We start from the raw sequence: 27,367 nt of genomic DNA, 5'->3' as shown, positions 1-27,367 counted from the left end.
AATGAAAATCCCCATTATGGCAGATGGCACCCTGCCGCCAGAGCTTATTCACCCCTTTGATGTCACGCTCTCCAGATCGTAACGAGAATCGAACGTGAAGGGAGCGATGGCAGAAATAAACATGGAAAGCTCCCCAAACACAAGAAAAACTGTGATTCATCTCTTCGCAAAGCGTATGTGACTGCACGTCAAAGTTAACAGGCACGCCAGCATGGCATGATCGGGGACCAATCGAATCAAATCAGAGCTAGCGCCTTAATGTCAAATCAATCAGAAATGAAGAAAAATGCTGTGTATATTTCACTTCTCGAACATTTCACTACTATCTGATTCTAGTGCACTTTGATGGTTAGTGTTGAAGCTTGTCTTGCGTGTATGTCTTGGCATGTTCAGAATGTTCTTCCCTATTTAGCTGTGACTTAATTTGGCTTGTCACGGCCAGTCACAACACTGCTGGGTGAGATTCGGTGCAGCTGGCCTGCAGACGACGGCTAAGTGCACAGTCGTACCGTTTGTAGTAATGCCGTATAAAGATGTAATTAGGAGCAGAGTCAACAGTTCCACATCTGGCTTTTGAACCGAGCGGCTTTCCTATTCCCCTTGTTTTATTGGCAAGCCACCCTTCCACCCCTGCCACAATTTAAAAACGCCTTTGATCCCTTCCTCACAGAAATACTCCGAGGAGTGCCGGCTTATAAATAGAAAAGAGAGAGCGAAAGGAAAAAAAGCAGTAGGGCTTTCAAAATGTCAACCTAGCACCCCTTTGAAAAACGTTCTCTCACTCCACCATCTTATCACCCTTACCACAAGAACAGAGAACAAGGCACTTTAGCATGAACTATCACACTAATACTAGCGGTAATACCTAGTAGCGAGGGCTGAGCGTCACCGGGCAGCTATTTCATGCTTCATAAAAATGTTGTGATAGCAGAAGACAAGCGGTTGTTATCGGAGGACAGGGTCCAGAGCTTGGATTGGATTCTAGCCCTTAAATAGTCGTGTCGATACTGAAAAGGTCTGGCTCTCGTTAGCACGCCAGTTCTAAGGCCTCTGCAATAACATGAGCCGTGCTTGGACAATGAGCTCTGTCTGGGCAAGTCCCAATAGGACCTCTCAACTGGAAGTAACAAGCTAAAGTCTGCGGAAGAAACAGCAGGGGGGATAAAAAGACAGTGTCCCACCAGGCATGTTCTAATTGCATCACTCCCCTTCATTCATTGAAGAACTTCCTCCTTCTACACCCACACTTGTTTCTTGCTCCTACGCTTCAGGTCGACATACTTTCATCTTTTTTTTTCTTGTTTAACTTTAATAAGTCTCCCAAATCCTCATGACTTTGTGTGAATTTTCTTTCCAAGCTTCCTGTACAAGTGCTCAGTTTACGGCCTACGCTAATGCTTGTTGGTTTGCTAAAGCTGTTTTTTTTTTGCTTAATGGAAGTTGAGGGTTATTTTTACCTTCCTCCCAACCTCTTATTTTCAGATGATGAGATTAACGAGATATGTAGAGCGAGACGCGTTGCTCTGCTTTGTTAAGCCAGTGAAATTATTCCTGTCCTCCGTTTCTCTCCCCTCATCCCCTCTGTTATTTTCCCATGTGGCCAGCTGTTGCTGCCACTGCTAGCACTTAGCGGCCACGGCTGTATACAGAAGGCACAGCCAAGCGTGAAGCGGAAACGGGGTGGTCGACTCCACTCCAGAGGTTTTCTGCCCTATAATCACTTGCGCAGGATGTTCAGGAAGATAAGATTGTATGAAGCACATATTTGTTAAAGTCATCAGCTACTGTAGTTGATAAACATTTCCTCAATCCACACTCAAGAGCTGATAACCTCGGCAGTACCACATGGGAGTGTTTTTTTTTCAGAGCCAAATCTGGTTGAAGAAACATCCCTATGCTACACGAGCATTCGTCCTAATAACGGTTATCTATAAACTCTTATTGTATGTGCATGCAAGACATATCTATTTTTCCCTCTGATAAGTCACGCTGCTGACAGTCGCCCTATTTTTCAAAGCATTCCTAGGGATTTTATGTGGGTATAAAACAAAATCAGTGGCAGTGCAATCTCGGAGGCCTGTGCAGATACTCCAGAAAGCCTTTCCTGGCTAAGTCAAATACTGCTAAATGTTTTACACCATTAATCATGAAACGAGACGGCATACTTTTTTATAGACGGTGCAAAACTCTGGGAATGGAGGCAGGGAAATGATTTAAGTTTAAGAGATAGAGGGAGAGGGGTACTGCGGCAAGATGAAGCTTGGGTTGGGTTACCCTTCATGATCTTTCTGCTCGGGCAGAGGAATTTGAGCTATTCCTGTGGTGGAGGGAATGACTGAGGTGCACAGAGAGAAGGAAAATGATGGGAAAGTCTGTAGCAACCTTGTGACCCCGAGGCCTGAGAACCTTCCGGAATGCAGGAAAGATGAGCTGGGAATTAACCAAGGGAGTTCAAAGCCAGAGGTCCGACTTCTAACATGCAAGCTAGGGGAAAACACACATAATCCGCATTAACTTCACATCTGTGGTACTTCTGAGCCGTTGTCTGTTGTGTCTTTACTTTATCCCTGACTTTGTTGCTTCATATGAAAATATAGTGACTGGAGCTACCATCGAGGACTAGCTGACATGGGGATGGATGACTTTGAGGAGCGGTTTTAGCTGGAACTGGAGTTGCCTTGCAGGCTTAAAGTTATCATTGCTTATTACACGTTGTACCCTGCCAGAAAAAGGGATGATATTGCCTGGGATTTCACTATAACTCCTTACTATATGAAAACGAGAGCAAGAGGATAAACAGGATTCTGCATACCGTAATCCCCTTTTGACAACCCTGCTAATCTTTTTTGGCTTCCTAATTTAGCAAGAGTGCCAGCTTTTTTGTGCATAGGCAATGTGATTCTCTGCAGCTGATGCTGCAGTAGAACTTTCTACAGCTTTGATTTCATTTTTGCCCTTGCACCATATGTTACATCTGAGCAGAAACCGAGAGTTGCGTCTCCCGCTGGGGCGTAAAATCGAGCTTCCGAAGGATCTCCCTTGTCCACTTTGCATTCCCACATTCCTGTCCACACTTGGCCCCGGATGTTCACATCTTTTCTTCAGCCGTGCTGAAGCTAGAACAGCCATTTGGAAACTTTTGGTTGGTGTGTGACTTTGTGTGAGTGTGTGTGTTCACAGCCAGCTCAGCTATTGTGAAAGTGCCACGAAGGCGCCAATCAGGGAACTAATTAAAGTGGACAGACTCTTTATCTCACACACACACATGAAAACTTACTGTCAAACACTCTCTCGCACACACACACACACACACACACACACCCACTTGCGAGGTCAGCCGGGTCGAAACCGGTGCGAGCGGCTTCTCTCATTGTTCAGTCAGAAGCTCAGGCGGCTGTGAAAAGTCTTTCCCCAGGGCGAAAAAATGGACAGACAAAAGAGTGACATAGAGAGAGAAGACAGAGAAAAAAAAATAAAGAAAGAGAGAGAGACCGGTCGGATTTCTCTGTCATCCTTTTCTGTACCCTAGGGGCAAATTTCATAACTTCCTCAACAGCTTTTCATTAAAAGGAGTGGCACAGAATCAACCTGGATTCTGCTCCAAGGGAAAAAAAACAAACTAAATGAATCATGTAACACTACAGTCGTATCAGTCCTAATGTTTTTTGTTTTATAATGCGGTTCTGTATTTCTTAGTCACTGGCTTTACATCTGGGATTTTTTTTTTTTTTTTCAGCTTAGGGATTAAAATGTATATTCTACATTCAGCAGGGGGTGCGAAAGAAAGAAAGAAAACAGTGCTTTCTCCAGAAATAGGGATCTTCAGCAACAATTAATCCCAAAAGCTGAAGAGTGGCCAAAGTCTCATCAGAACAATGAGCAGATTTAAGGAGATTAGGAGCAAACATCCACCTCATTCTCCAAGTCCCATGTCATGAGCTGCCTATAGTTCATATCCTTGCACTTGTTTTATTTATAAAGATAGGATGCCATAAATGCTAGTGATGTATTTTTTCCTTTTAATGGCTACATGCAGAAGTGCAATGCTACTCTGCTGAAGAATTTGTCATAATAATAAGCTACCTGCAGCGGCACCAACATTGCTAACAAGAAAATGTTGGAGAAAAAAATTTATTTTACCACAAAAACTGCTAGCGTGTATGGAGGACAGGATACCACTATGCTGACAGTACAAATTTTAAAAAAGCACAAATGCTAAACAGCTTCATCAAAACCCTATGGCTAAACCTTATTTGTTCGCACCTGTGATATTAGCTAGAAGTATTAGCTGGCTAGTTAGCTATGGGTTTACTAGCCAAAACAAAGCTTTCTCAGTTAGCATGAGCAATGAACACTGTATAGTGCTTTGGACAAAGCAGAGCCATAGTTACCAGGTACTGTTTACTAAACTGATTTTAACTGCTAGCAAGTGGTGTTAGCTAGCTAGCAAAACACTTTTTAGGCACAACAAAGCATATTCACTTGATCACTGGCCAAACATAATGAGTATAATCCGAAGAATTAAAAAATATGTCAAATTATTGGGAACTTGGGTTCAACTCTCACATTAAACGAGCTTTGTTTTTGTGTGTATATAAAAAGCGTTCAAATAGCTTTAAAACTCCAAAGAATAGTTATTTATGCTAGCATTCCTGTGTACTTACTGAGCTTAAAGCGTGTCACATACAAGGATACTGAACCGTGGGCTTAAAGAGCTCTTGAGAAAGTCAGACTTTCCGAGCAGGAATTAACAGAGGGTTATTCAAATCATTTTTTCCTACTTGGAGGTCGGAAACTTCCCACGCATACGTAGTAACCGCCACATGAATGCTAGCTGGCTAGTTACTCTAGCTAGAAAGCAAGCTAGCCTGAACAGATTTCCTTGTTGTAAAATATTTCCTTGTTGAAACAAAAAAAAAAACCTGATATTTTTTATTCTGTCAATTTGCTACCTACTGAAAATTAGCATACATGGGTTGTGTAACAGTGGCAAGTTAGCGATATAAATGTAGAGGAATAAATAAGCGAATTTTGTAATGTAGCAGCAACCTACATTTTTGTGTCTCAGACACACGTAGTCTTGCAGTTTGTCTGCGTATGAAGTCATCTGTGCTGAGGGCGGCTAAAAGCAAGGCTCTTTTGAGTCAGAGGGACAGGTCTCTTGAGAGTGTGTCTCGGTATGTGTGTGTGTGTGTGTGTGTGTGTGTGTGTGTGCGCTATCTAGCTGAGCGCTCATGCATGGGGACGGCGGTTGGCAAAGACTGACTCGTTTTCTCACTCTCTCTTTGCCTTCTGCTAGTTTTTGTCCTCTCACACTCGATTTTTTTCTCTGCCGCACATTCCTCTTTGCCCTTTCCCTATCGCATGCTGGCTTTCTCATTTATTCCTTTGATACTTCTCACTCTCTCTTTCCCTCTCTTTCTCCCACACACACACTCCAGCGTGCTCTCTCGAGTCCCACGCTTGCTTCTTGAGCTCATTGCCATTCCCATCAGTGAAGCGTCAGACACTGAGGACTCAATAACACGGAGCATATTGTAGCCAGCTTTTCCTCCTCTCCTCCTCCTGCTTCGAATATAATTATCGCCTCAAGCTAACCTGTCTTTTTTTTTTCTTTTCCTCTCACCCCTCCCGAAATGAAATCAGGGAGCAGGTCATCAAGTTACGGAACTGGGGAGTGTCAGGATTGTTCCGGAAACAAAGAACACGGTGTCATTGCTCCCAAATGCGCGACATGCAGGAGCCCCGTGATATAGACCTCGTCTACGTTATCCAGGTCAAAGGTCAAAGCGTAACTGTGCCACATGGCTGCGCTTAGGAAGGAACTCCTGAAACTCAGCTTTCAGTTCTAGGACACCTTTTAAAAATGAACCATCCTGCATTCCTATTGGTCTAAAATCCAAACCATTATGTAATCAGAGGTTTGAAATGCAAGACGTAACAATAATACCAGCTGTACCTTTGAGGTCAGTTGCACCAACGAAGGTTGATGAAAAGGTTGTCGCTAAATGGCACCTGAAACGTCTACGACTAGATTACTCTAGAATTTGACGGTTCATGATACGTTAGCACAACGCCATTTTAACCCCGACTTACATCCAGGTGTAAAACCAGCCCCTGGTTTCGAGAATATATTTTACTATTCAATGTCAAATCATGCAGAATATAAACAGCAACAACAACAACAACAAATGTAGAAGAGATACTTTTTACCTCATTTTTTAAAAATTATCTTGCGTTTCTAGCTGCCCAGCGGAAGCATCGTTAGCATTAGCATGAGGATTTCACTTCGTTTATTTTGTTTTCTTCGTACTTTTTTATAATGGTAACTGAATTTCTTTTTATAAAAGGATTGCTTTTTTCTAATGCTGTTACTATTTATGTCACAGTATTACCTTTAATTTAATAGTATTAGTTACTTTTAACTGTTACTGTTTCTAGTGGTTACTTTTTTTTTTATTTATTTATTACTTCTTATTGTATTATTGGGCAAATCATTTCAGTTGCAAGCACAACTGGGAAATAAAACTGGGTAATATGATAGCTGAATTTTTTTGAATTTGGCCTTACCACTTTGTTGGCACATTGTTAGCAAAGTCATACATTGTGATATGTGTGATATGTAAAATATCTTGCGGTAGCATGATACGATGTTTTTGCCCTTGTTGCAGAAATTACTGCCCCCTTACCACCCCCGCTGTATTTTGTCTCTGAACCGCAGCTGATTTTGTGGTAGAAACACTCGGACAGTTTGAGAAGCAGCGCCAGGGCTATCCGTTTAATTTCTGGTTCTGAAACGAATCCAGAGCGTTCTGCATTGCTGATACATCGTTGTGTCAAAGGAAGTATATCGTCAGCGTACACTTTGACCAGGGAGCGCCTCTTTATGGCATCCTTTCGCTCAATAGCACAAACACGCACACACACGCACACACACACACTGCTTTATGAGAGTTTATAAGCGATAGCGAGGTGGACGTTTATCCTGGATAACAATGATATAATTAACTTTTAGGATTGCTTTAGGTAACGTGAAACCGCAGTCCTCTCGGGCCACTTTGAATGGACGAGAACAAAAACGACTCAAAGTTCACCCCACTCCCTTCTCTCTCTCTCTCTCTCTCTCTCTCTCTCTCTCTCTCTCTCTCTCTCTCTCTCTCTCTCTGATTGCCGTTTACTCTCGGCCACTCGCTCCACCCCTTGTCGTTCCTGGATTGCTGTGAATAGGTGCCTTGTTGACACAGCTGAGAGCCAAATGGCCTCTGACGGCTCTGGTGAATCTTTAACCCTTACATTATGTCGGAGTCATGATGACCCATTTTAAACGGAACAATACTAAAACTGATTTATTTCAACATTAAAAGAAATATTTATATTATGAAGATGGCATTCGGTTATTTTTTAACTTGAGAGTAATGCTGTTTGTTTTTTCGTTGTTGTTATTTTTGAGGTTGATTAATTTCGATCTCTATCTCTAAACACAGAAGCCTGAGAAGGTGAACAGAGTAGAATAGCTAGAAATATTTATCACGATATTGATATTATATTATAATAATAGTGATATTTCCCAGCCGTATTCAATAATTGAACTGAAATATTACAATAGAGATGAAATCTTGTAAATTCCTAGTACACTCTTGGCTCCTCAGGCTTTGATGGACAGTTCTCGCATTCTCCTACGTTCTAGCTGTCCTTTACTGTAAAGGCAACTCGGGGTTCTGCGTTTAACCTTTAAGGACAAATGAAATATAGTTTGCTAGATAGAACGTTTCTTTTTCTTTAAAAGTGTTGTGAATAGTAACCACCCATTACTATTATAATAGTGTTATACGGTATATTACTGAGTTTGCACAGGATGTTGCTCTGTAGAGGTGACGCTAAGGACACGTGGATGGGGGTGGGTGCTTGTTTTCAAATCAAACGTAAAAAACGCTTAAAAAAACAAAAAAAACGACCATTTGGTTTGGGGCTGATGTCACCACCAGCTGATGTCAGGATGTTTATGGGTTCATGGGGAGCTGTTCATGTTTGTGTTGGGGATCTAGTGATCTGCTATGAGTTTTGTAAACGGTTAAGAATGACTTCTAAGTAGTTTGGCCAAAAAACTGTACACTCAATCAGCAAGGGATGTGTTTGGTATCTGAAGTGTGTTTATTTCAATTTATTCCAGAGCGAGTAAGAGAACCTCTCAGGCGACCAGTTTAGCAAAATGCAAATCATGTGTAAATCATTGAGTTTTTTCGATTTGATTTGATTTGATTGAGGAGGAGTGTCGTTTTCATGAAACTTCTCTTAAAGTTGGAATTTCTTTCTATATTAAATAATAAATAATTAGCTGTGGCAGTTCCACAAAAAATACACACGCCTATTAAGAAATCTTAATGCTATAAATATGCGAATTATAAACACCTCAAGCCCTGGGAAACCGGCGTTGCATGTGCTCTTCATTTGCATACTGGAAAATGATTGGTTCCTATATTTTATGATGCAATAACACTTATCTGTCATGTTCAGCACTTATATTTTAAACCTCCATTTTTTTTTGATAAATGAGAAGGGCACTTTGAATTGTTTGCACACTTGAATTTATTTCCCAGAAAGAAATATCTATCTATCTATTTATCTATCTGTTGTAAAGTTTATGAGTTTAAGTGTGAGCGGTGTGACTGAATGAGTGAATAACTGTGTTGTAATCTTTGCTTTATGCGAGTGTGATTTGGAATTTTGTTTATCTCAAGAACCTGAATGAACGAAACCTCGTCTAATCCGTTAACCCTCTCTCTGACCCAGGTGTGATCCGCACGCTGGAGCTGCTGGACCGTGAATCGGTGCCGCACTACTGGTTGACGGTGTACGCCAGCGACGGCGGCGTGGTGCCGCTCTCCTCCTTCGTAGAGATCTACATCGAGGTGCAGGATGTGAACGACAACGCGCCTCACACCTCCGAGCCTGTGTACTACCCATCCGTCATGGAGAACTCACCCAAAGACGTCTCAGTCATTCAGATCGACGCTTTTGACCCCGACACTCGCTCCAGTGACAAACTGAGCTACAAGATCAGCAGTGGGAACCCGCAGGGCTTCTTCAGCATCGACGCCAAGACCGGTGAGTGCAAAACTAACGCTTTAACAATATCACGTGTAAATGTAGACCCTTTTTCACTGACAAAAACTAAATGACGTCTAAATAATAATTCACACTTCTTCTCAAAATATATGAGGAAATGGAATGACATTTTACTCAATGAATGAAAACATGAGGCTTGGACTGAAGTAAAAGTTTTTACCCCTCACATACGAACGTTCAGTTTGAGTAACTACGTTTCTTTTGTCAGCTAAATCTAGACTAAAACTAACAATAACTAAATGACTAAAATACAACTCTAAATCCAAATGAGCTTTTACACTAAACACTGTACTGCATGGGAAGTAAATACCCGTCTACAGTACAGATCACACAAAAAACACAAAAGCTTTATTGTTATTAAATAAAAATATGAAAATATGCCTTTTGTTTATGTGTAAGTTTACACCTAGGCTAGTTAGCTAGATTACATTGAAGAGGAAGTGTAATTGTTTGGACAGTCAGAGGTTGTTTAGAATATTTGTTAAAAAATTCAGTTTAAATCAACAAAATATATTTTAAACAAACGTGATAATCCTGTGCTAGTTAGAAATCATATTGTAGCATAACCAGTTTAGCTAATACGAAACTGACGAAAACATAAATCAAGACTGTTTGAATGAAATATATGACGACAGTTACGCAACCTGATATTCACATAGGTTTCGTTTTTGTATAAAGAAATTCTAACACGGCCATATTGAGGAACGAACTGTTGAAAAATAAACAGCGATAATCGATGCCACAATACTGTTTCACTTGAAAAAAATCATCCCTACCTCCCTGTTCCACTTGAAGGTAGGGTGCCTATGTAGGCAGCATTTTGGAGTAGTGTTTGGCCCTGAGGTTAAAGCCTAAGGACAGTGGTGTTTGAGGCTCCCTTTTTGAAGAGAAGGTGAAGGCATTAAAGTTTTAAAAACACAGAGGACAGAAACGTAGCTCAGTCCTTTGCGCACTCGAGTTAAAATGCCATCCAGGTAATAAATAATAATCATACTGTAAAATTGTCATGATTTGAAACGTTGTGATATATTATCACTGAAAAGAACTGTGTGTGCCTTTTAACAGCCTATTCAGGCCTATTGGTTAGTCTAATTACCTTTATTTATATTAGCAACGTTAGCATTTTGGGCGCAGCAGCCTTTAATTTAGCGCGTCCAATAATTATTAGCTGCACCGAATATCTCATTTACGTGTATTCCTAAATGTGGGGTTGTGGTGCGTTTTCATGAGCGTGTGTGTGTGTGTATGTGTGTGTGTGTGTGTGTGTGTGTGTGTGTGTTTTGCTCTCCGGCACGCCTCGCTCTCGTCTGGCACAATCTGATCTCACATCAGTTCAGAGCGAGCCAGTTTCTATTTGAGCACTTTTACACAACCCACACTAGCCAGAGAGAGAGAGACAGGAAGAGAGAGAGAGAGAGAGAGAGATAACTGTAAACATCTCACTGCTACTACTGTGGCTGTGTCCCAAATCACAACCTATACATTACAATGGTCAACATAAGCACCATTATAAATCTCACCACCGTTAGTACACTGTGGTTTTGTCCCAAATCTTAAACTACTATATAAGTTGCATTAAGTCCACTGTAAGCATCCTGATATCATCAGTCTACTGTGGCTGTGTCCCAAATCCAATAACCCAGTCTCTATATCAGCCACATTAATCCACCACAAACGTCTCAACATCAAAAGTCTGTTATGGACGCGTCCCAAACCACACAACATAATCATTGTATGGGCTACATAAAGACCATTGTAAACGTCTCACTGTCGTCACTATGCTGGGGCTGTGTCCCAAACCACAACCTATTCACGACATTATAAACTTTAATGTAAATATCTCACCATCATCAGTAAACTATGGCTTTGTCCCAAATCAGAACTTACTCACTACATAGGTCATGTCAGCTCTGTAAATCCACTACGGATGTGTCCCAAACCACACAGTCTTTTCACTACATAGGCCATATAACACAAATGTCTCACCATCATCAGTCCAGTGTTAGGTGTAACCACATACCAGGCGTTGTGTTTGAGCTTCGTGGTGCATTGTGGGTAATTTGTGCCTACATCATTTGTGCATTCTGGGATTTCAAGCCTTTTAGTGAGAGGATGTGGAGCTAGCATGCAGACCCTGACCTCGCTAGTTTCCTTTTAAAGTCTTGTTTTTTTAAAAAACCTCCATTTAGCACTCTCTCTCTTTCTCAGTCACTCACTCTCTCACTCTCTCTCTCTCTCTCTCTCTCTCTCTCTCTCACACACACGCTGTCGCTCTCTCTCTCTCTCTCTCTCTCTTTCTCTCACTCACTCTTCCTCTCTCACTCACTCTCTGTCTACACTGTGGGAATTTTTTATATTCTCAATACGGACTTGCTCTGAATATTTAATCCTCGCTGTGAGGACTAAGAGCAGCATCGAAGTGCAAATAGGTCTCCTAGTGCATAAGTGTGTGTGTGTGTGTGTGTGTGTGTGTGTGTGTGTGTGTGTGTTGGAGAAAGTTTTAGGTAGGAAGAAACCTGAAACTTAACGACCTTTATTCCAGGCTCTCACAGGTCAACCACAGCAGGAGTTAGTCAATTTTTTAATCTTTTTTTTTCTCCTGTTCAGGTCAGAATATATCAGATATGATAACTTATTTTTAAAACTAAACATGCGTATCAACCAGATTGATTTTACAGACATTAGCATTTTACGAGTGCCTCGCGTCTCCGGGTCGACGGGGCGGAGCTTACGTTAAATTTGACTATCTAGTTGCAGGCCTGATGGTCTTTATGCTAAGCACAACATCAAGCTAGTCTTTCCATTTCATTTGCTTAGCATGAAATACTACTTTTAACAGATATAGTTAGCCTGGTTAGCTCTCTAGCTAGCCAGGATTAGTACACTAGTTTATAAAAACCAATAGCTTAAGTCAGGATCACTATTACACTGAATATTAGTATATAATTATAATTTTATATTCATTAAAGAATGGGTCCCTGGAGGATTAGTGGTTAGGCCATAGCGCTCTCACCGCTGTGGGCAGGGTTCGATTCCCGGCCAGCGAACTGACCACAGCCACTGGGGTTGCGTGCTAAAGTGCACTGTCAGTGCCGGTCCCAAGCCCGGATAAAAATTAAGGAGTGTTGCGTCAGGAAGGTCATCCGGCGTAAAAACTGTGCCAAATCAAATAAACGGACCAATGATCCAATGTGGCGACCCCTAACAGGAGCAGCCAAAAGAACAACAACATATCCATGAAAGTATTTCATGCTAATCTTTAAAAAAAGATGATAATGGTGGTGAAGTACGTGATTGGCTGATAACTTAGCTCCGCCCATGTTTGACCCCAGCATAGCTAAAGATTTCTACATAATGAAACGAACCTAAGAATGTGGTTCTAGTCTAGGAGCGTTTTGGATTTGATTTGTTTCCCCCCTGTGAGGTTAGCAGTGGTCCTGTGTGGTCCACGCTTTCTCATACACGTGTTTTCAGGCCAAATAAGGGGCTGTGTTCTCTCTCTCTCTCTCTCTCTCTCTCTCCCCCTCTCCCTCTCTCTCTCTCTTTCTCTTGGAGCTTCTCCAGGGAAATGAAAAGGGAGAACGAAAAAAAGAGAAGTTGAGTGGGTGTTGGTGTCGTTGAACATTAACTCCGAGAAGGAGAGCAGCAAACATGTGGGTTAATAAAACAACTCTGTGTGTGTGTGTGTGTGTGTGTGTTTGGGGGGTGGGTTTGTAAAAGTCATGAGAAAGAGATAAGCGATCTCACGGATTCTTCCCTTCCTGCTATAATTCGCGGTTGGTTAAATGTCGAAGTCGTTTGGCTTAGAGGGGAATTCCTGTCGTATTTATAAATTCCCACGTTTAAATCTCTGGCTGAAACTCCGCCTCTTGAAAAGGTGTAGCGTGGATCAGTGGGTGGAAACGACAAAGCTAATGAGCGTTAAAATAAAAGTCTGGCATTCCAAATGGATTCTAACACAGACACAGACAGCAGACTCCACTTCCCAGAAAGGTTCACAGAGCGTTCAGTTGAGACTAGAGGTCCGCATCAGGTCTGGGATCCCGTGGGCGTGAGCGAGCGTTCAGAGCGAGATACGAAGCAGGCAGGACGACGTGTCATCATGTTACACGCTTATGCTTTACCTCAGGACATGTTTGATTTCAGCGCTCCATAGCTAGTTCAGCTAAAAAGTAAAGAAAGCCTTCGTTTTAGCATTGCGCTAAACAGCTGCTTTGTCTCAGATGGCTTTGGGCTTCACACTTGCTAATGTGGTTTCTGATAAAATGCTAATTTAATTTAATTTTGTAAACGTGGAAACATTGTCCATAAACTTGTTACTTCAGACACTAAACCAAACATGTCTTCGCTAATCGAATATATTTGAGCTACATTTTAGTTTTTTGGCCCAAAACTAAAATTTCCCTTTCTCTTTACCACATTATGAAAACTGATATAAACTAGATGAGGTATAAAGCTGTTGAAGTGTTGAACACGTCTAAACCCAGCGCTGAATAGACGTTGAGTCGAGGGTCATTTTAACTACAGTGTAACTTCACTCATGATTTTAGTCTTTTTTTTTTTACTTTCCACCTCTGAGGTAAATATTAATGCTCCTGACAGTCTTCTGTCATTTCCACTGTGCGCCTTTACATTGTAAAGTGAGTAAGTAACAGCTACATGCTAGCTAGCTAAATCTCACATGGAATTTCTCACATTTTGGAGTCTTTTATTAATAATTAACCAACACATCTGAGGGAAATGTTGATGTTCCCGACATTTTTGTGTCATTTCCACTCACACTGAGCATTTCCACTTTCTGTATAAAGACTTAACTGCTATCCAGCTAAATCATAATATCACTCATATTGTGTGGGGTTTTTTTTTATTTTTTTTTTTTTTTTAGCAATTTTCCAACACATCTGAGGGAAATGTTCATATTCCCTGAGTTATCCAGCTGGTCTGAGAAGGAAGAGTATCGCTCGCTAACGCTAATCTAATCAATACTTTGATCAATATGAGAACGCTTCGCGACCTCGTGAACTAATTGATTTTCACTTTTACTCTAGATTAGCGAGGTCACGTGAGGTCACGAAATGAAAGACGACCCAAAGCAGCCGTGTCTTGTTTTGTAATTTAATAAACAAAACCAAGAAGAAGCTGCGTCCTTTCCACAGCTTCTTCTCTTTTCCTCTGTCATCTTCCTCTTTTTCATCTATCCATCGATCTACGTATTCTGTCCTCCTCAATCCATCTAGAAAACGAGAAAAACCAAGGAGGAATATAGAGCTCTTCATCCACTCGTCTCTCCATCCCTCCATCCATCAATTCATCATCTACCCATCCTTCCATCTTCTCCACCTCTTCTCTTCTTCATTCATCCAGACGTCTTCTCCATAACCTCACACCGTGATCATGTCCGTCAGTCTGCAGACCCTAGTGTGTGTTTTTCTCCCCTCTGCTCTGCGCTGAAAGGGTTAAGGCCGTAGCGGAGGCTCGGTAATTACACACTCGCACACGGAGACAGGAGCGCTGGCAGCGCTACAGAGGAACCCGGGGGGAATACACAGAACTCTCACGCAGAAGCAGAATAAAGTCTGGGATTTGGAGCGAGGCCGTGTGTGGGTTTTTATATGTAGCTTGTTTACTTGTTTACTCCTGCAGTCCAGGTGGTTGTGAAGGCCACAGACGCCTGATCTGAATATCGCGAGGAGGCAGAGCATCAGGCCAAGAATGTGGAGCTCATTTCCTGTCAAAAGTCGTTTTACATAAAAACGCAGTAAATCGCAAATCCGTTCTCAGTATCATAAATCTGTGACTTATAATTCAAAACATTGTGTCTGCTTGTCATGTGACATTTCCTGATAATCATTCACACGTTTACTTCACGCTTTATTTCTCATTTACATTTCTCATCTACAGATATATATACAGATTTTTTTTATAAAATCAAAGATGGATATAGGGATAGGAGGGAAAAAACTCACATACATACATATATATATATATATATATATATATATATATATATATATATATATATATATATATATATATATATATATATATATTCTTATTTGCCTGCTCCGAAGCGAATGCCAAACACATCCTGTCTCCACTCGTCTACTGGCTCTCGGTTTTCAACCCGACTCCACTTTCAGTGCTGAAAAATGGAAAGAAAGAAAAGAGGGAGTGAAAAGAGAAAGGGGAGAAAGACAGAGAAAGGAAAAGAAGGAAAGATATCTGAGCTTAACAACTTCCTGCGGGTCACTTCCTGCCTCTCAGGCAGCTGCGGCAGCACACAAAAGAGTGAGAGAGAGAAAAATAAAGGGACGGGAAGAAAATCTCACCTGTGGCACCCACACACATACACACACACACACACACAGACACACACACAAACAAACACACACACAGACACACACACAAACAAACACACACACACAGACACACTCACACACACAAACAAACACACACACACAGACACATGCACACTAATAGACTAAAAAGAAAAGAAAGAAAAGTACAGAAACAGTGAAAGAGAGTTAAATAAAAGAAAAGATGGAAGGAGGAAGCAAGAAGGACAGTGAAGGAAAAAAAGGAAGAATGTAAGAAAGGGAAAGAAAATAGAAAATCAGAGCAAATGAAAGAAATGTTAAAAAAACAAGGAAAAACAACAAACAAAATCTAGAAAAATCATGCAAAATTTGAAAGAAAGAAAGAAAAGTACAGAAATAGAGCAAAAGAAAGAGACCCAAAAAAAGGAAGAATATGAAAAAGAGAGAGAAAATAGAAAAATAGAACAAAAGAGAAAAAAAACAATAAAAGGAAAGAAAAGAAAGCAAAAGAATGAACAAAAATTCTGACAAAAGAAAGAAAGAAAAATAGAAAGAATTTTCAAGTGTTTTAACCACACTCGTCTTTTCTTCTCTGTCTTCACTTCTTTCTCTTTCTCCTTCATCCGACATCCTCCCTCCCTCGCTTCTCTCTGTGCTCATTTTCTCTCTCTTTCTCTCTCTCTCTCTCTCTCTCTCTTTCCATTCTCTTTCCATTCTCTATCCTAAAATGCATGTGGTTTAAAAAAGTATGAGTGTGTAGGTAGTGAGGAATTCAGGATCTTGGCCTGGATTATGGTTTCTACGTGTGTGTGTGTGTGTGTGTGTGTGTGTGTGAGAGAGAGAGAGAGAGAGAGAGAGAGAGATTAAATGTTACACTCAGTTCTCGATCAGACGCTTTAGTACATGTTCGCCAAGTGTAACATAGCTAGCTAACCTACTGAAGCTAACTAGCAGTTCTCTTGATGCTACTTAGCGAACTAGCATATCTGAGTTGTGTGAGAGAAAGTAAACAATGCTCTCGAAATCAAATTGTTGTATATACATTAAGCAAATGGCACAGTGCTGTCTTTTATCCTTACGCTAATTGGACGTTCTTTTGCTAACCCTGTTTCCCGGCTTGTTATTTTGCTCTTTCTCTCGCTCACTGTCTTTTGTAATTTCCCTCGAGATGCCTCATCAGTGGGTCGGCGCTACAATTAGAAGCGAGAGCACCGAGCGTGTCGGAGGTTAAACGCATTCTCGTTTAAGCAGAGAGGTGTTTAGCCGTGGGCTGCGCACTTCCACTGCGAAAGACAAGAAACCACAGTGCTGTGATACACACACACACACACGGAAATGTGTAGGCCGATGGAATTTGGTAGCAAGCTAGTCATTTTGAACAGATTTAGCAAACTAAAACAGAATGGACTTGGATAGAACAGCAGTGTGTTAGCCAGGTGGCAGGCGTTAGCCACAGGACAAGAAGCCACAAGACAGCAAGACACACACACACACAGAGAGAGAGAGAGAGAGAGCATATAAAAATGTGGGCTAATGGTGTTTGTTCACAACCACGTGGCAAAATTAAAGTTAGCTAACTGGACTGATTTTGCTAAATGAAAACCCAATGGAAAGCTGTGTGTTAGCGAGCTAGCAGCATTCCCTGAAAAGGTTACTACAAAAGAGATATTTTTAGCTAGCATGTGTTAGCCACGAGATGAGACAAGATGCTCCACAGCCAGATCTATAAAAATGTGCATATTTCACAGATTTAGTAAATGTAAACAACATAACAACATTAGCTGACGTGATATTTTAGCAAGCTTGTCTCTATAAGAAGCCACATACATAAACACACACTATCTGAGGAAATATGTGAGCTGCTAATTGCTTTTTTTCTAGCAAGTAAGTTGGAATAGATTTAGCAAAGTGGAGGAGTGATATTTTAGTGCGCTAGCAGGTGCTAGCCACAACATGGCTGGATATTCACATACACACACCACATAAGGAAAAGGGTGTTGATTGCTTTTAAACAGCTAGCTTATTTCATTAGCAGATTTAGCAAATGAAAACAAAATGAAATTGGCTGGTGATGTGAGAGTTTAGCAAGCTAGCATGTGTTAGCAAAACACTATTGATATTTTAGACAACTAGATATTTTAACAATGAAAAAAAAAATTTTTTTTAGTGAGCTAGCAGTGAAGATGTCAGTGTATTAGCGAGCTAGCATAGTTAGGTTGCTAGTTCCTGTCAGTCTGAAGGAATGCTGAAGACATGCTGTGTTTTTTGTATGATTTTAGCTTTCAAACTGCTAAGGGGATGCTAACTGCTAACACAGCACCATCCTGACTGATAATAACCATCTCCTTCTCTTTTTTTCCCTCTCCCAGTCGAGTACATTCGCTCTTTTCTTTCTTCCCTCTGCGTCTTTTTTGTTTTTCTTTCCGCTACGGAGAGAAAGCTGTAATTATCTCTGGCCCACACCAGAGGACCAGGCTATTTTTTGTGAGGAAGAAATGGATAGTGGTTCAGAGTTACGGGGCGTCTCTCGAGGCACGGGTTTGTGTGTGTACTGCCAAAGGCTGAAGAACACCTCAGCTTTGAGAACACACACACACACACACACACACACACAGAGTCTACCACTGCTATAATTATCTCAAACTACTGACGTGGATTTGATTAGCCGAAAAAAGCATTTCCAATCTTCTCCATCATCATCTGTCTAATCCTTGTCACTCCTCACAATGTGTGTGTGTGCGTGAGCAGCTGTTCAAGGTGTGTGTGTTGACCCTGGAAAACAAGCCTTTCTAAATATGTCAAGTCCAAAAATGTTCACTGAAGATTAGAGCCCTAAAGCCAAACGCAAATAAGACTGGCGATTTAAAAAAAAAGTTTCAATCCTGTGAATTTTCTAACTTTAAAATCATTAACCTGTAAAAAAAAAAAAAAGCAAAAAGAGCTCTTTTTGTTAAAAAAAAAAAGCAGCGTTACTGCTAATTATTAATAACTAAGCATTATTAAGGAAGAAACCCAAACTCGGGCTAGTTAGCTAGCTAATGTTAGCTAGCTAATTTTAGCTGTTCCCACGTAAAATCACAAGCTAGGAGTGTTTACGAGATTTACGAGAACCTGTCTTCTATAAACAGCTTGCTTATTTTTTGGTGTCCACGACTTCAAAGTCAAAATTTGTCAATGAAATATTTCTCAGTATGGAAAGTGTGTTAGCATTAAATGCTAAATTTAATTCCAGTGTAATTTTAGAGCATTTTCTTATTAATTCAGCAGCACATCCGAGGTAAATGTTGACATTCCGGAAGCTTCTGTCTCATTTTCACTGTCGCTGTGTCTTCACGTTGTCCATAAAAAAACGACTGTGTGCTACCTGGCGCAGTTTTTCGCTAGTTTAGGCTTAGCGGCTATACTGACTGATTGGCTAGCAGTCGTCCTGTCAAAAGCACGAACACACCAAGGCTATTTATAATTTTCTGTCTGTGATTTGCCTGGTATTCGCCTGATGCTATCACAATATTTTACTTAAAAAAAAACAGTCGACATGCCAGTTTTGTCCACCATTTTTGGAAAAGAGAGAGAGAGAAAGAGAGAGAGAGAGAGAGAGAGGCTATCTAAGTTATTTTTAATGGTAAGGGGCGGGCTGTGGTTAGGCTATTCCTGGGGTTTGCAGTGTGTGTGTGTGTGTGTATGTGTGTGTGTGACAGAGAAAGACTGAGAGAGAGAGAGAAAGACTGAGAGAGAGAGACCCGGGTTTTGGGGTTTTCAGAATGTTTTTTCGGCACTAATCAGACAGCGCGGTGGCGCTCAGCCTTCTCCATCCTGCAATTACAGGGAACGCCACGCTATGCACGAGAGAGACAAGCTGGAAAACATCTCTCTCTGTCTGTCTCTCTTTCTGTCTATCTCTCTTTCTGTCTGTCACTCTCTCTCTGTCTTTCTCTATCTCTCTCCCTTTGTGTGTCTATTGCTGTCTCTCTCTTTGTCTCTCAGTCTCTCTCATACTTTCTGTGTCTCTCCTTCTATCTGTCTGTCTCTCAGTTTCTCTGTCTTTCTTACCGTCTCTTTCCTTTTGGGAGTCTATTGTTGTCTCTCTCTCTCTGTCTCTCTCTTACTTTCTCTGTCTCTCTTTCTGTCTGTCTGTCTATCTCTTTTTCTGTCATTCTCGCTGTCTCTCTCTCTTTGGGTGTCTATTGCTCTCTCTCTCTTTCTCTGTCTCTGTCTCTCTTTCTATCTGTCTGTCTCTCTGTCTGTCTGTCTGTCTGTTTGTCTCTCTCTCTCTTTCTCTCTTTTTATTGCTGTCTCTTTCTTTCTCTCTCTGTCTCTCTTTCTCTCTCTCTGTCTCTCTCTTACTTTCTCTGTCTCTTTTTCTATCTATCCATCTCTCTCTCTTCTCCCTTATTCAATCACACAGAGGCTAAAACGGTGCTGGCAGAGTCAAACGGGGCTTAAGAAGGTGTTGGCAAAGGCCATGCTAGTAAACTACAGGGTGTTTAGGAGTGTGTGTGTGTGTGTGCGTGTGTGTGTGTGTGTGTGTGTGTGTGTGAGGTTCAGGAGGTTATTTTAAGGCGTGGGTGTGTGCTAGCTAGAACTTCTTAAGGCGCAGTCCGGAATCGAGGCCTTTCTTGACCTCTGTGTGGCATCACTCACACGCGCTCGCGGTATTTCACACGTCTGCGTGTTTGCGTGGCCAGAAGTTCAGCAGCCGTGCCGTCCTGTCTGCTTCCCTGTGTGTAGCCGTTAGCTACAACATCAAAAAAATAGAATTACACTACCAAAATTTCATTATGAAATGGGAATTTTTTTTTTTTTTTACAAATTTAGCAAAGCTAGATTGAAATGATTTGAAATAAATGTTTGCCAACGTAAGCTAGCGTGCTGCTGCTCCATCGAGGTGTTTTTCATTCAGAAATAGCTAAATAGCTAGCTAGCTTGGTTGTTAGCTGCTCTCATACGTGATGTATGAAATGAGCTGATGTTAGCTGAAGCTAAACACAACAGACGCTACTTAGCTAGTAATAACTATCACAGTACGCTAAGAGTTTCGGGTGTTACTGTTTGAATTCTAAAAAGAAAAAAGATTTCAGTGTCACAAGAAGGTAAAACTGACTCAAAAGTTGATGCTGTTTTGTCGGAATTAATGCTAATGTATTTTTAGGTTGATTAGCTAATTTTGGATATTTTTTCCACAGGTCTTGTCACTACCACATCTCGCAAACTGGACAGAGAGCAGCAGGATGAGCACATCCTCGAGGTAACTCCGCCCCTTTTTTTAAATCCACCAATCAGCTTCTGTCGCCATTTTAACAATCAGTTCTTTCTTTCTTCTCTTCTCTTGTCTTTTATCTTTTTGCTTTTTTATCCCTTTGTTATTTTCCTTCATCTCTTCATTGTTGTATTTCTTTTCTTCCTGGATTTTCTTCTCTTTCTCTTTTCCCTTTCGCTTTTTCTCTCACTCTCTGGTCGGTCGTGGTATTTCACTGGTGACTCGTTCACAGGTTTTATCACACACGTGTGTGTAAATTCCCGCTGCAGGGACTGAATGAAGGTTTGTCTGGAGCCACAAAAGAACGAAAGAAGAAACAAGAGATAGAGAGAGAGAGTGAGAGAGAGAGAGAGAGAGAGATTCTTTTCCCACCTCCCATACCAAGTTCCCAAAGTGCTTCTGTAAGGGATTCAGATATCAGCCACATGTGTGTGTGTGTGTGTGTGTGTGTGTGTGTGTGTGTGTGTGTGGTTCTTTGTTCTCTCTCGGTGTTCCGGCTCGGGATCAGGCAGGCCAGAACAGGAAGTATCAATCAACCACCAGCCGCTGTCTAAACTTGTGGATTTTTAATTGAGTTATTTCTCTCTCTCTCTCTCTCTCTCTCTCTCTCTCTCTCTCTCTCTTTCTGCCTGACTCTCTCTTTTCCTCGCTCTCTTTCTTTCTGTATCTCTCTCTGTATTTCTCTCTTTCTGTCTGACTCTTTCTCTCTTTCTCTGTCTCTTTCTCTCTTTCTTTCTCTGTCTGACTCTCTCTGTCCATCTGTCTTTCTTGCTGTCTGTATCTCTCCCTTGCGTCACTCTCTCTGAGTGTGTGTGTGTGTATGTGTGTGTGTGTGTGTGTGTGTGTTGTTTTGGCTTGGTGTCACATTCAGTGATGGACTGATATAAGAGAGAGAGAAAACCAGAGAACTTAAGTCAATCTTTCTTTCTTTCTTTCTTTCTTTCTTTCTTTCCCCATTTCCTCATTTCTTGTTAATCTTTCTTTCTCAATCATTCTTCTTAACCTGTATATCTCTCTAATTCTTCTTCCCTCTCTATCCATCCTCTCTGGCTTTTTAATTACCTGCTTCTCTACCTCTTTTTCTCTTTATATCTCTCTCTTCATCTGTCTCTCTCAGTGTATCTCTCCAAGTAATGGAAAAATAGAACAGACTAATGGAACTAATGTCGTACCTCCATAAAGTTACTCCTCTCTCTCTCTCTCTCTCTCTCTCTCTCTCTCTCTCTCCCCCTCTTTCTCTCCTCTGGTGGTCAGTGTGATTATATCAGTGTGACCCTGCTCAGCGTTTAGTGTTTGGTTAGGGTTTGACATCAGGAAGTCCTTTATTGATGTCCATCCCTCCAGGGTGCGGAAAGGGGTTGGGGGGGTGGGGGGGACTAAAAGCTTATTTAGGACTTTGTGTGTGTGTGTGTGTGTGTGTGTGTTTAAAGAGATGGAAGAACAGAGTGGAAATGGCACGTCTAAATGGAAGCCAATGAAAAGGCTGTGAACTGAAAAGTAATTTAATTCCATGATTATAAATGTGATTTGATGAATTGTTCATGAATTCTGTTGTGAGTAATTTTTTTTCCACTTCTGCCTCTTGTTTGGAAACCTCTTTTTTCTGTTCACTAGCATGAATCCATTCATCTTCGGTAAGCTCTTGGTCACGATGACAGTTGGTGTTGCTTTCATTTTTTAAAATCACATAAAACGTTCGTATCTTCGTCTGTCCAAACCAAACGGCACAGCTATCCTCTTGGGCCATGTTTATGTTTAGCACTTGTGTCCCATACATCATCATTTATTCTGACAAAACATCACAAACGTTGTCCAGTTTCGAACAAAATGGCAAGGAGTCATCAGAGCTGAAAGAGTCGACTCTTAATGATCAAATGATCCGACTCACACAAAAGAGTATTACTATTTCCCCATTACGATTTGCATTTCGTTTGCATGAATTTAAATTTCATTCAACTTTGTCGCATCTCTAGCCCCGCCCACTTCACATCACTAACGGTCTCCTGTTCCCAGAAATCTCCAGCTCTCAGTGAAAATGAACACGTTCTGGATGGTCGTTGAGTGTGAGCGAATGCTTACAGTGATTACAATATCGTGTATCGTGATACTGATTATATGATCATATCACTCATCCTTAACCTGTGTGTTAATTGGTCTAGATTGATTTTTGTTGCTAGTTTAGCCACGAGAATCAGAAGAAAGATGCAACGAGAGGCGCTGGTTGCTGTATATTTATTTTTTCAAATGATAATGGGGCAACAATAACAAGTCAATGATACATAATTATCAAATTATCAAATTTTCTGGTCTTTTTATGGCCTTTTTTTTCTGGTTTTAGCGCATAATAATAATTTTCATCCTGACCATCTGGCACATTAATAGTGAAAAATGTGATTAAAAAGGACCCTCCCAAATTGGGAGCTGTCACACCGTAGCACATTTAGCCAGCAGATGGGAAATTGCTACGACTAAATGAAAAAATAGGGTTTAGAAAAGCAGCCCGTGAGGTGCCTTAGAAGGAAACATTACAGTAAATTTTTTTATAAGCGATTCTCAGCTCTCCACACAACGTTCCAATTCGATGCTCCTGATTTAGAGTTTCCCAGATCTGACTCATCAGTTAAAATTCTTGGAAAAGAGTTTTGCATTCCTGGCTGCTCAAATCGGACAAGCCTCTCTTTGCAGGCATCGACAAGATCTGTTTTTTTCCAGGCTTTTTAATCAGATAAATTTTTTTCCTCTAAGTGCTGTTCTTTCTGGGTCAGATCTGGAAGTGATAGCGGGATGTTTTGTCTCTACGTGGTGTCTCATACTCATACACACATCTCAGTAATAATCAGTTCTACCATCCGCCCTCATCCTCCTCCAGTGTCGGACTAATTGGAACGAGTCTGTGTTCTGAAATTTGTTTTCATATAATTGATGTTCTGTCTCGCTGTAATTACGGATCTGGAGCTGCATTTCCATAAAACCGGGACTGACTGAGCCAGTGAACTCCCCACACACACACACACACACAGACGCAGTGGATGGTTAGAAGTAACTCAGTTAATTAATATTGCTGGAACTAACCAGATTAATTAATCGCATTCTCGGAAGCAGCTTGGAAAACAACGGCATTGGAAGAGGACAACACATTACGGCGTTAATCGCCTTCCGAGCCAAATGGCGTGTGACGAGCCTGATGGAAGAGCTGCTTACACACGCCGAAATGGCCATGTTTGGACTTCCATTTCTCTGTTTTTTAAACCAAAACTGCTCCAGGGCTCCTTCTCTCCCTGAAACGCTTTATTAACATGAAAAAGTGTGTGTGTGTGTGTTTGTTTCTGCAGACTGTTTATTCCCAGGTCTGCCATTATGCCAGACCAAATGGTTATTTTCAGAAACCGATCTGCACATTGTCCCTCCGCATAAAGATATGTTTAATGGTTTATGAGTAAAGTCCAAAGGATTCGCAGGCCACTACATAAAAGGTTTTTTTTTTTCAACATTAATTTTATATTTTTACTCAGTTAATAAGCAAGAATGCATTATTTAAAATATGGCAGACCTCTTTTGTTGATCCTGAAATATGAAATGTGGATATCCTGAACATTTGCATTTCATCTGCTCCAGTTGTGCCAATGAATATTTTATTATTTTATTTAATTATTTTAATCATTTTATTCAGATTTGTTCATTGTTCTCATCTCTCGATGTCTAACACCTAGTATTGACACACCAATATAGTACACCTCTGTAAGTGTTAATAGTCATTATGACTTTCAGACTGTTCAGCTGAGGACAGCAAAAAAAAAAAAAAAAAGTTGCGCTCCAAAATTTAATAAAATCCAAAATAGCCGAGCACTGCAAAAAGCCGAATTTAATAGGACACATAGTTACAAAAACACAAAAAGTTTGCAGTTGATTAGTCATACTGACCAAAAAAACAGTTTTGTATTTATCAGACCGTTTTGTATTTATTATCTATGAAGTTCAGCACTTTGCAGTGCTCAACTAATGCTCGGCTATTTTGGATTTTATTCAGTTTTTCACTCGGGAGGTTTTGGCATTCCACTGGACGTAAACCCCCGATTGATCAATAATACATAAATGTTAAAAGTGATCAATATAAACCAAGTCAGTTCACACTGAAGAAGTTTCTGACACCAGTCTACAGTATATTGAAGCACTTTGATTTGGCGAGCGTTTAAATCCACAGAATGATGGATCCTTTTGGATTATTTTTAAAATTGAGTTGGTTTACGTTACCCACTGTTCATTATGTCTTTGAGAATGTTGGATTGACGATTAAATGAGTAATCCCTGAACCCCGAAAACAGCCCACAAGCATCTGGTATTTTTAAGAAAACATTGATCAGCGAGACCAATTAGTTTGCGTCATGTTTTTTGTGAGACGGTAACAATTCTTCTCTTAGGGATTAACACCCTCTCGTGGGACTAGGCAGTAGGGAGGGAGCTGTCACTCTGACGCTCTGAAGTGCATAACAGCTTTTTCATCTCACCTACCTCGAGGTCTCACTTAGCTGTGTGTCTCTGTAAAATATCTGACAGATAATCACCAGGGGCATTGCTTCGATGTTGGCAGCCAGTTGAATTAGCAAAAGCTTCGTCAAGAGAAGCTGAGAATGTGAGGGTTTTTTGTGTGTGTGTCAGATCAATTCCGGCCACGGACGTTTAACAAACGTTTTCAATCCGCCGATCCTCTCGAGACGGCATCGTGCAGACAGTCTATTATTGTCCCGTCGCTCACTTTCTCAATTTGCTGCTCCCCGATCTTGTTTCCTCTCTAATTGGAAATGTCCAATTTGACACCAGATGTCTTCTGGGTTTTGGGGTTATTTGACATGAGAGGGATCAAACGTACCCAAAAAAAAAAAAACATTTTGGCAGAATTACACATTAAGCACTGGAAGTCTGAGTCCATTACGAAGAATTGTTCATGTTTCTCCAGTTCTCGATGGACAGGGACTTGAGGACCCGTCCAATTACTGGGTGCTGAATTGGCCGTGAGCAAGTCACAGAACTGGGCATGAAGTGTAGTGATATGATAATCATGGAACCATCAAAATATCATTTATTCATAACATATATCCGTTCCATTCATGTGGAGGCTAATTAGGTACAAAACTTACACTAGACCACCAGGAAGACTTGTACAGGATCAGATAAAACGGGAACTGTACCTTTCAATGTGTGTACCCTTGTCAAAGGTACCTTGTACCTTTACTTAGGGGGTAGAGAGGATGTAGTCTAAATTTTGAAACTGGTAATTGGACCTAAAGACAATTGTTGTATGTCACAGGTGCATTTCCATTTGTACCTTTCGTGGGGGTGTTCGGGATAGCTCTTTTGTGACTGACTTCTCCCCTCAGATCTGTTCACCAAGGTTGGCCCACCTGGGACCATTAAGCTCATAGCCTTAAATTTCACTAAAGTACACAAGGCCTTGCACTACAACACGGTCTCGATCCATGAAGGGACCTGTTGTACTTTGGGAAACAAAAATATAGGATACGTTAAGTCCAATGATTTACTCCCAACTTCTAGTTTTAACCTTCCTGTTTGTCCTTTTCCTTGACAGATCACGGTGACCGATCAAGGTGTACCGCCCCGCTCCACCACAGTACGCGTAATCGTGCAGGTGTTGGACGAGAATGATAACCGGCCAATCTTCATGGAAAAAGTCTACAAAATCAAGCTGCCAGAGCGAGAAAAGGTGGAGAAGGAGCGTTCGATGCGCCGAGAACCAGTGTATCGAGTCATCGCTTCAGATCGTGACCACGGAGCCAACGCTGAGATCTCCTACAGCATCGAGGACGGAGACGAGCAGGGAAAGTTCTTTATCGAACCCAAAACGGGCCTTGTGTCTTCTAAAAAGTTCTCCTCAGCTGGTGAATACGACATCCTCACGGTGAGACCTGCAGATAGCATGGATTTAACATGTTAGCTGAAAACTTTTCATCTGCTTTTTTGGATGTAAGTGTAAGTGTAGAGTTTGTACCTGATGGAAATTGGGATGTAGGTTCACATATACTCGGTACTGGATCAGCGCATCCCTGCCAATATATGATACCGGCTGCTTAAACAATATGATGTTTTGATGATGATTAGTATCTTCATACATAACATCACAACACGCTTTCGCAAGAGCAGCACAGGTATCATCAGTACTTAATATTTTTACCAGGACTTCCTACCCTAATACCAGTGAGGGTTCAGGGGTCAAGGGTTTGTTGGCTAGCACCTTCCTTTATGTCTGTCTGCTCGCCGATATCAGTCAGATCTCTTCTCTCGTTTAAACACAGACTTCTGTCACATTGCGATCAGGTGCTCGGAGCTAAGCTTCGTCATCCTCGGCAAAGTGTTTTGACAGTCATTGTTTAGTGTCATTCAAATCTATTTGCTATGAAGAGGTGGTAAATGAACTTGGATAAACAAGTATTTCTGATGAAGATGAACACACAGACTTAGAAAACAACAGCAAACTAATTAATTAACATGGAAAATCAATTAGGAAGTGTCAAGAACTGGAGTGCAATTTTTGTTGTTTTGTTTTTACATTTGTGAAACTGAGTCAACACCGACAAATTATTGAACTAAATAAGGTACTAACAGGCAACGAAGGTTATTTTGTACAATATTTCCATGGTAGTCTTATACAGAC

At 41.0% G+C, this 27,367-nt stretch overlaps 1 protein-coding gene across 7 annotated transcripts in view; it reads left to right on the top strand.

Moving 5' to 3' along the window:
* fat1a (FAT atypical cadherin 1a) overlaps positions 1–27,367 on the top strand; it is an 82,522-nt gene that overhangs the window by 13,323 nt on the left and 41,832 nt on the right. For all 7 annotated transcript variants that reach the window (XM_053230870.1, XM_053230869.1, XM_053230871.1 and 4 more), the window contains exons 3-5: positions 8,791–9,105; positions 20,627–20,688; positions 26,285–26,614. In XM_053230870.1, the coding sequence (XP_053086845.1) occupies positions 8,791–9,105; positions 20,627–20,688; positions 26,285–26,614 (707 nt within the window). The remainder of the gene's footprint in view (positions 1–8,790; positions 9,106–20,626; positions 20,689–26,284; positions 26,615–27,367) is intronic.

This window comes from Pangasianodon hypophthalmus, chromosome 28 (assembly GCF_027358585.1).
Source record: "Pangasianodon hypophthalmus isolate fPanHyp1 chromosome 28, fPanHyp1.pri, whole genome shotgun sequence".
NCBI classification, from domain to species: domain Eukaryota; kingdom Metazoa; phylum Chordata; class Actinopteri; order Siluriformes; family Pangasiidae; genus Pangasianodon; species Pangasianodon hypophthalmus.
The sequence above is the reverse complement of the archived record's forward strand: the minus strand, read 5'-3'. Positions and strand labels throughout refer to the sequence as shown.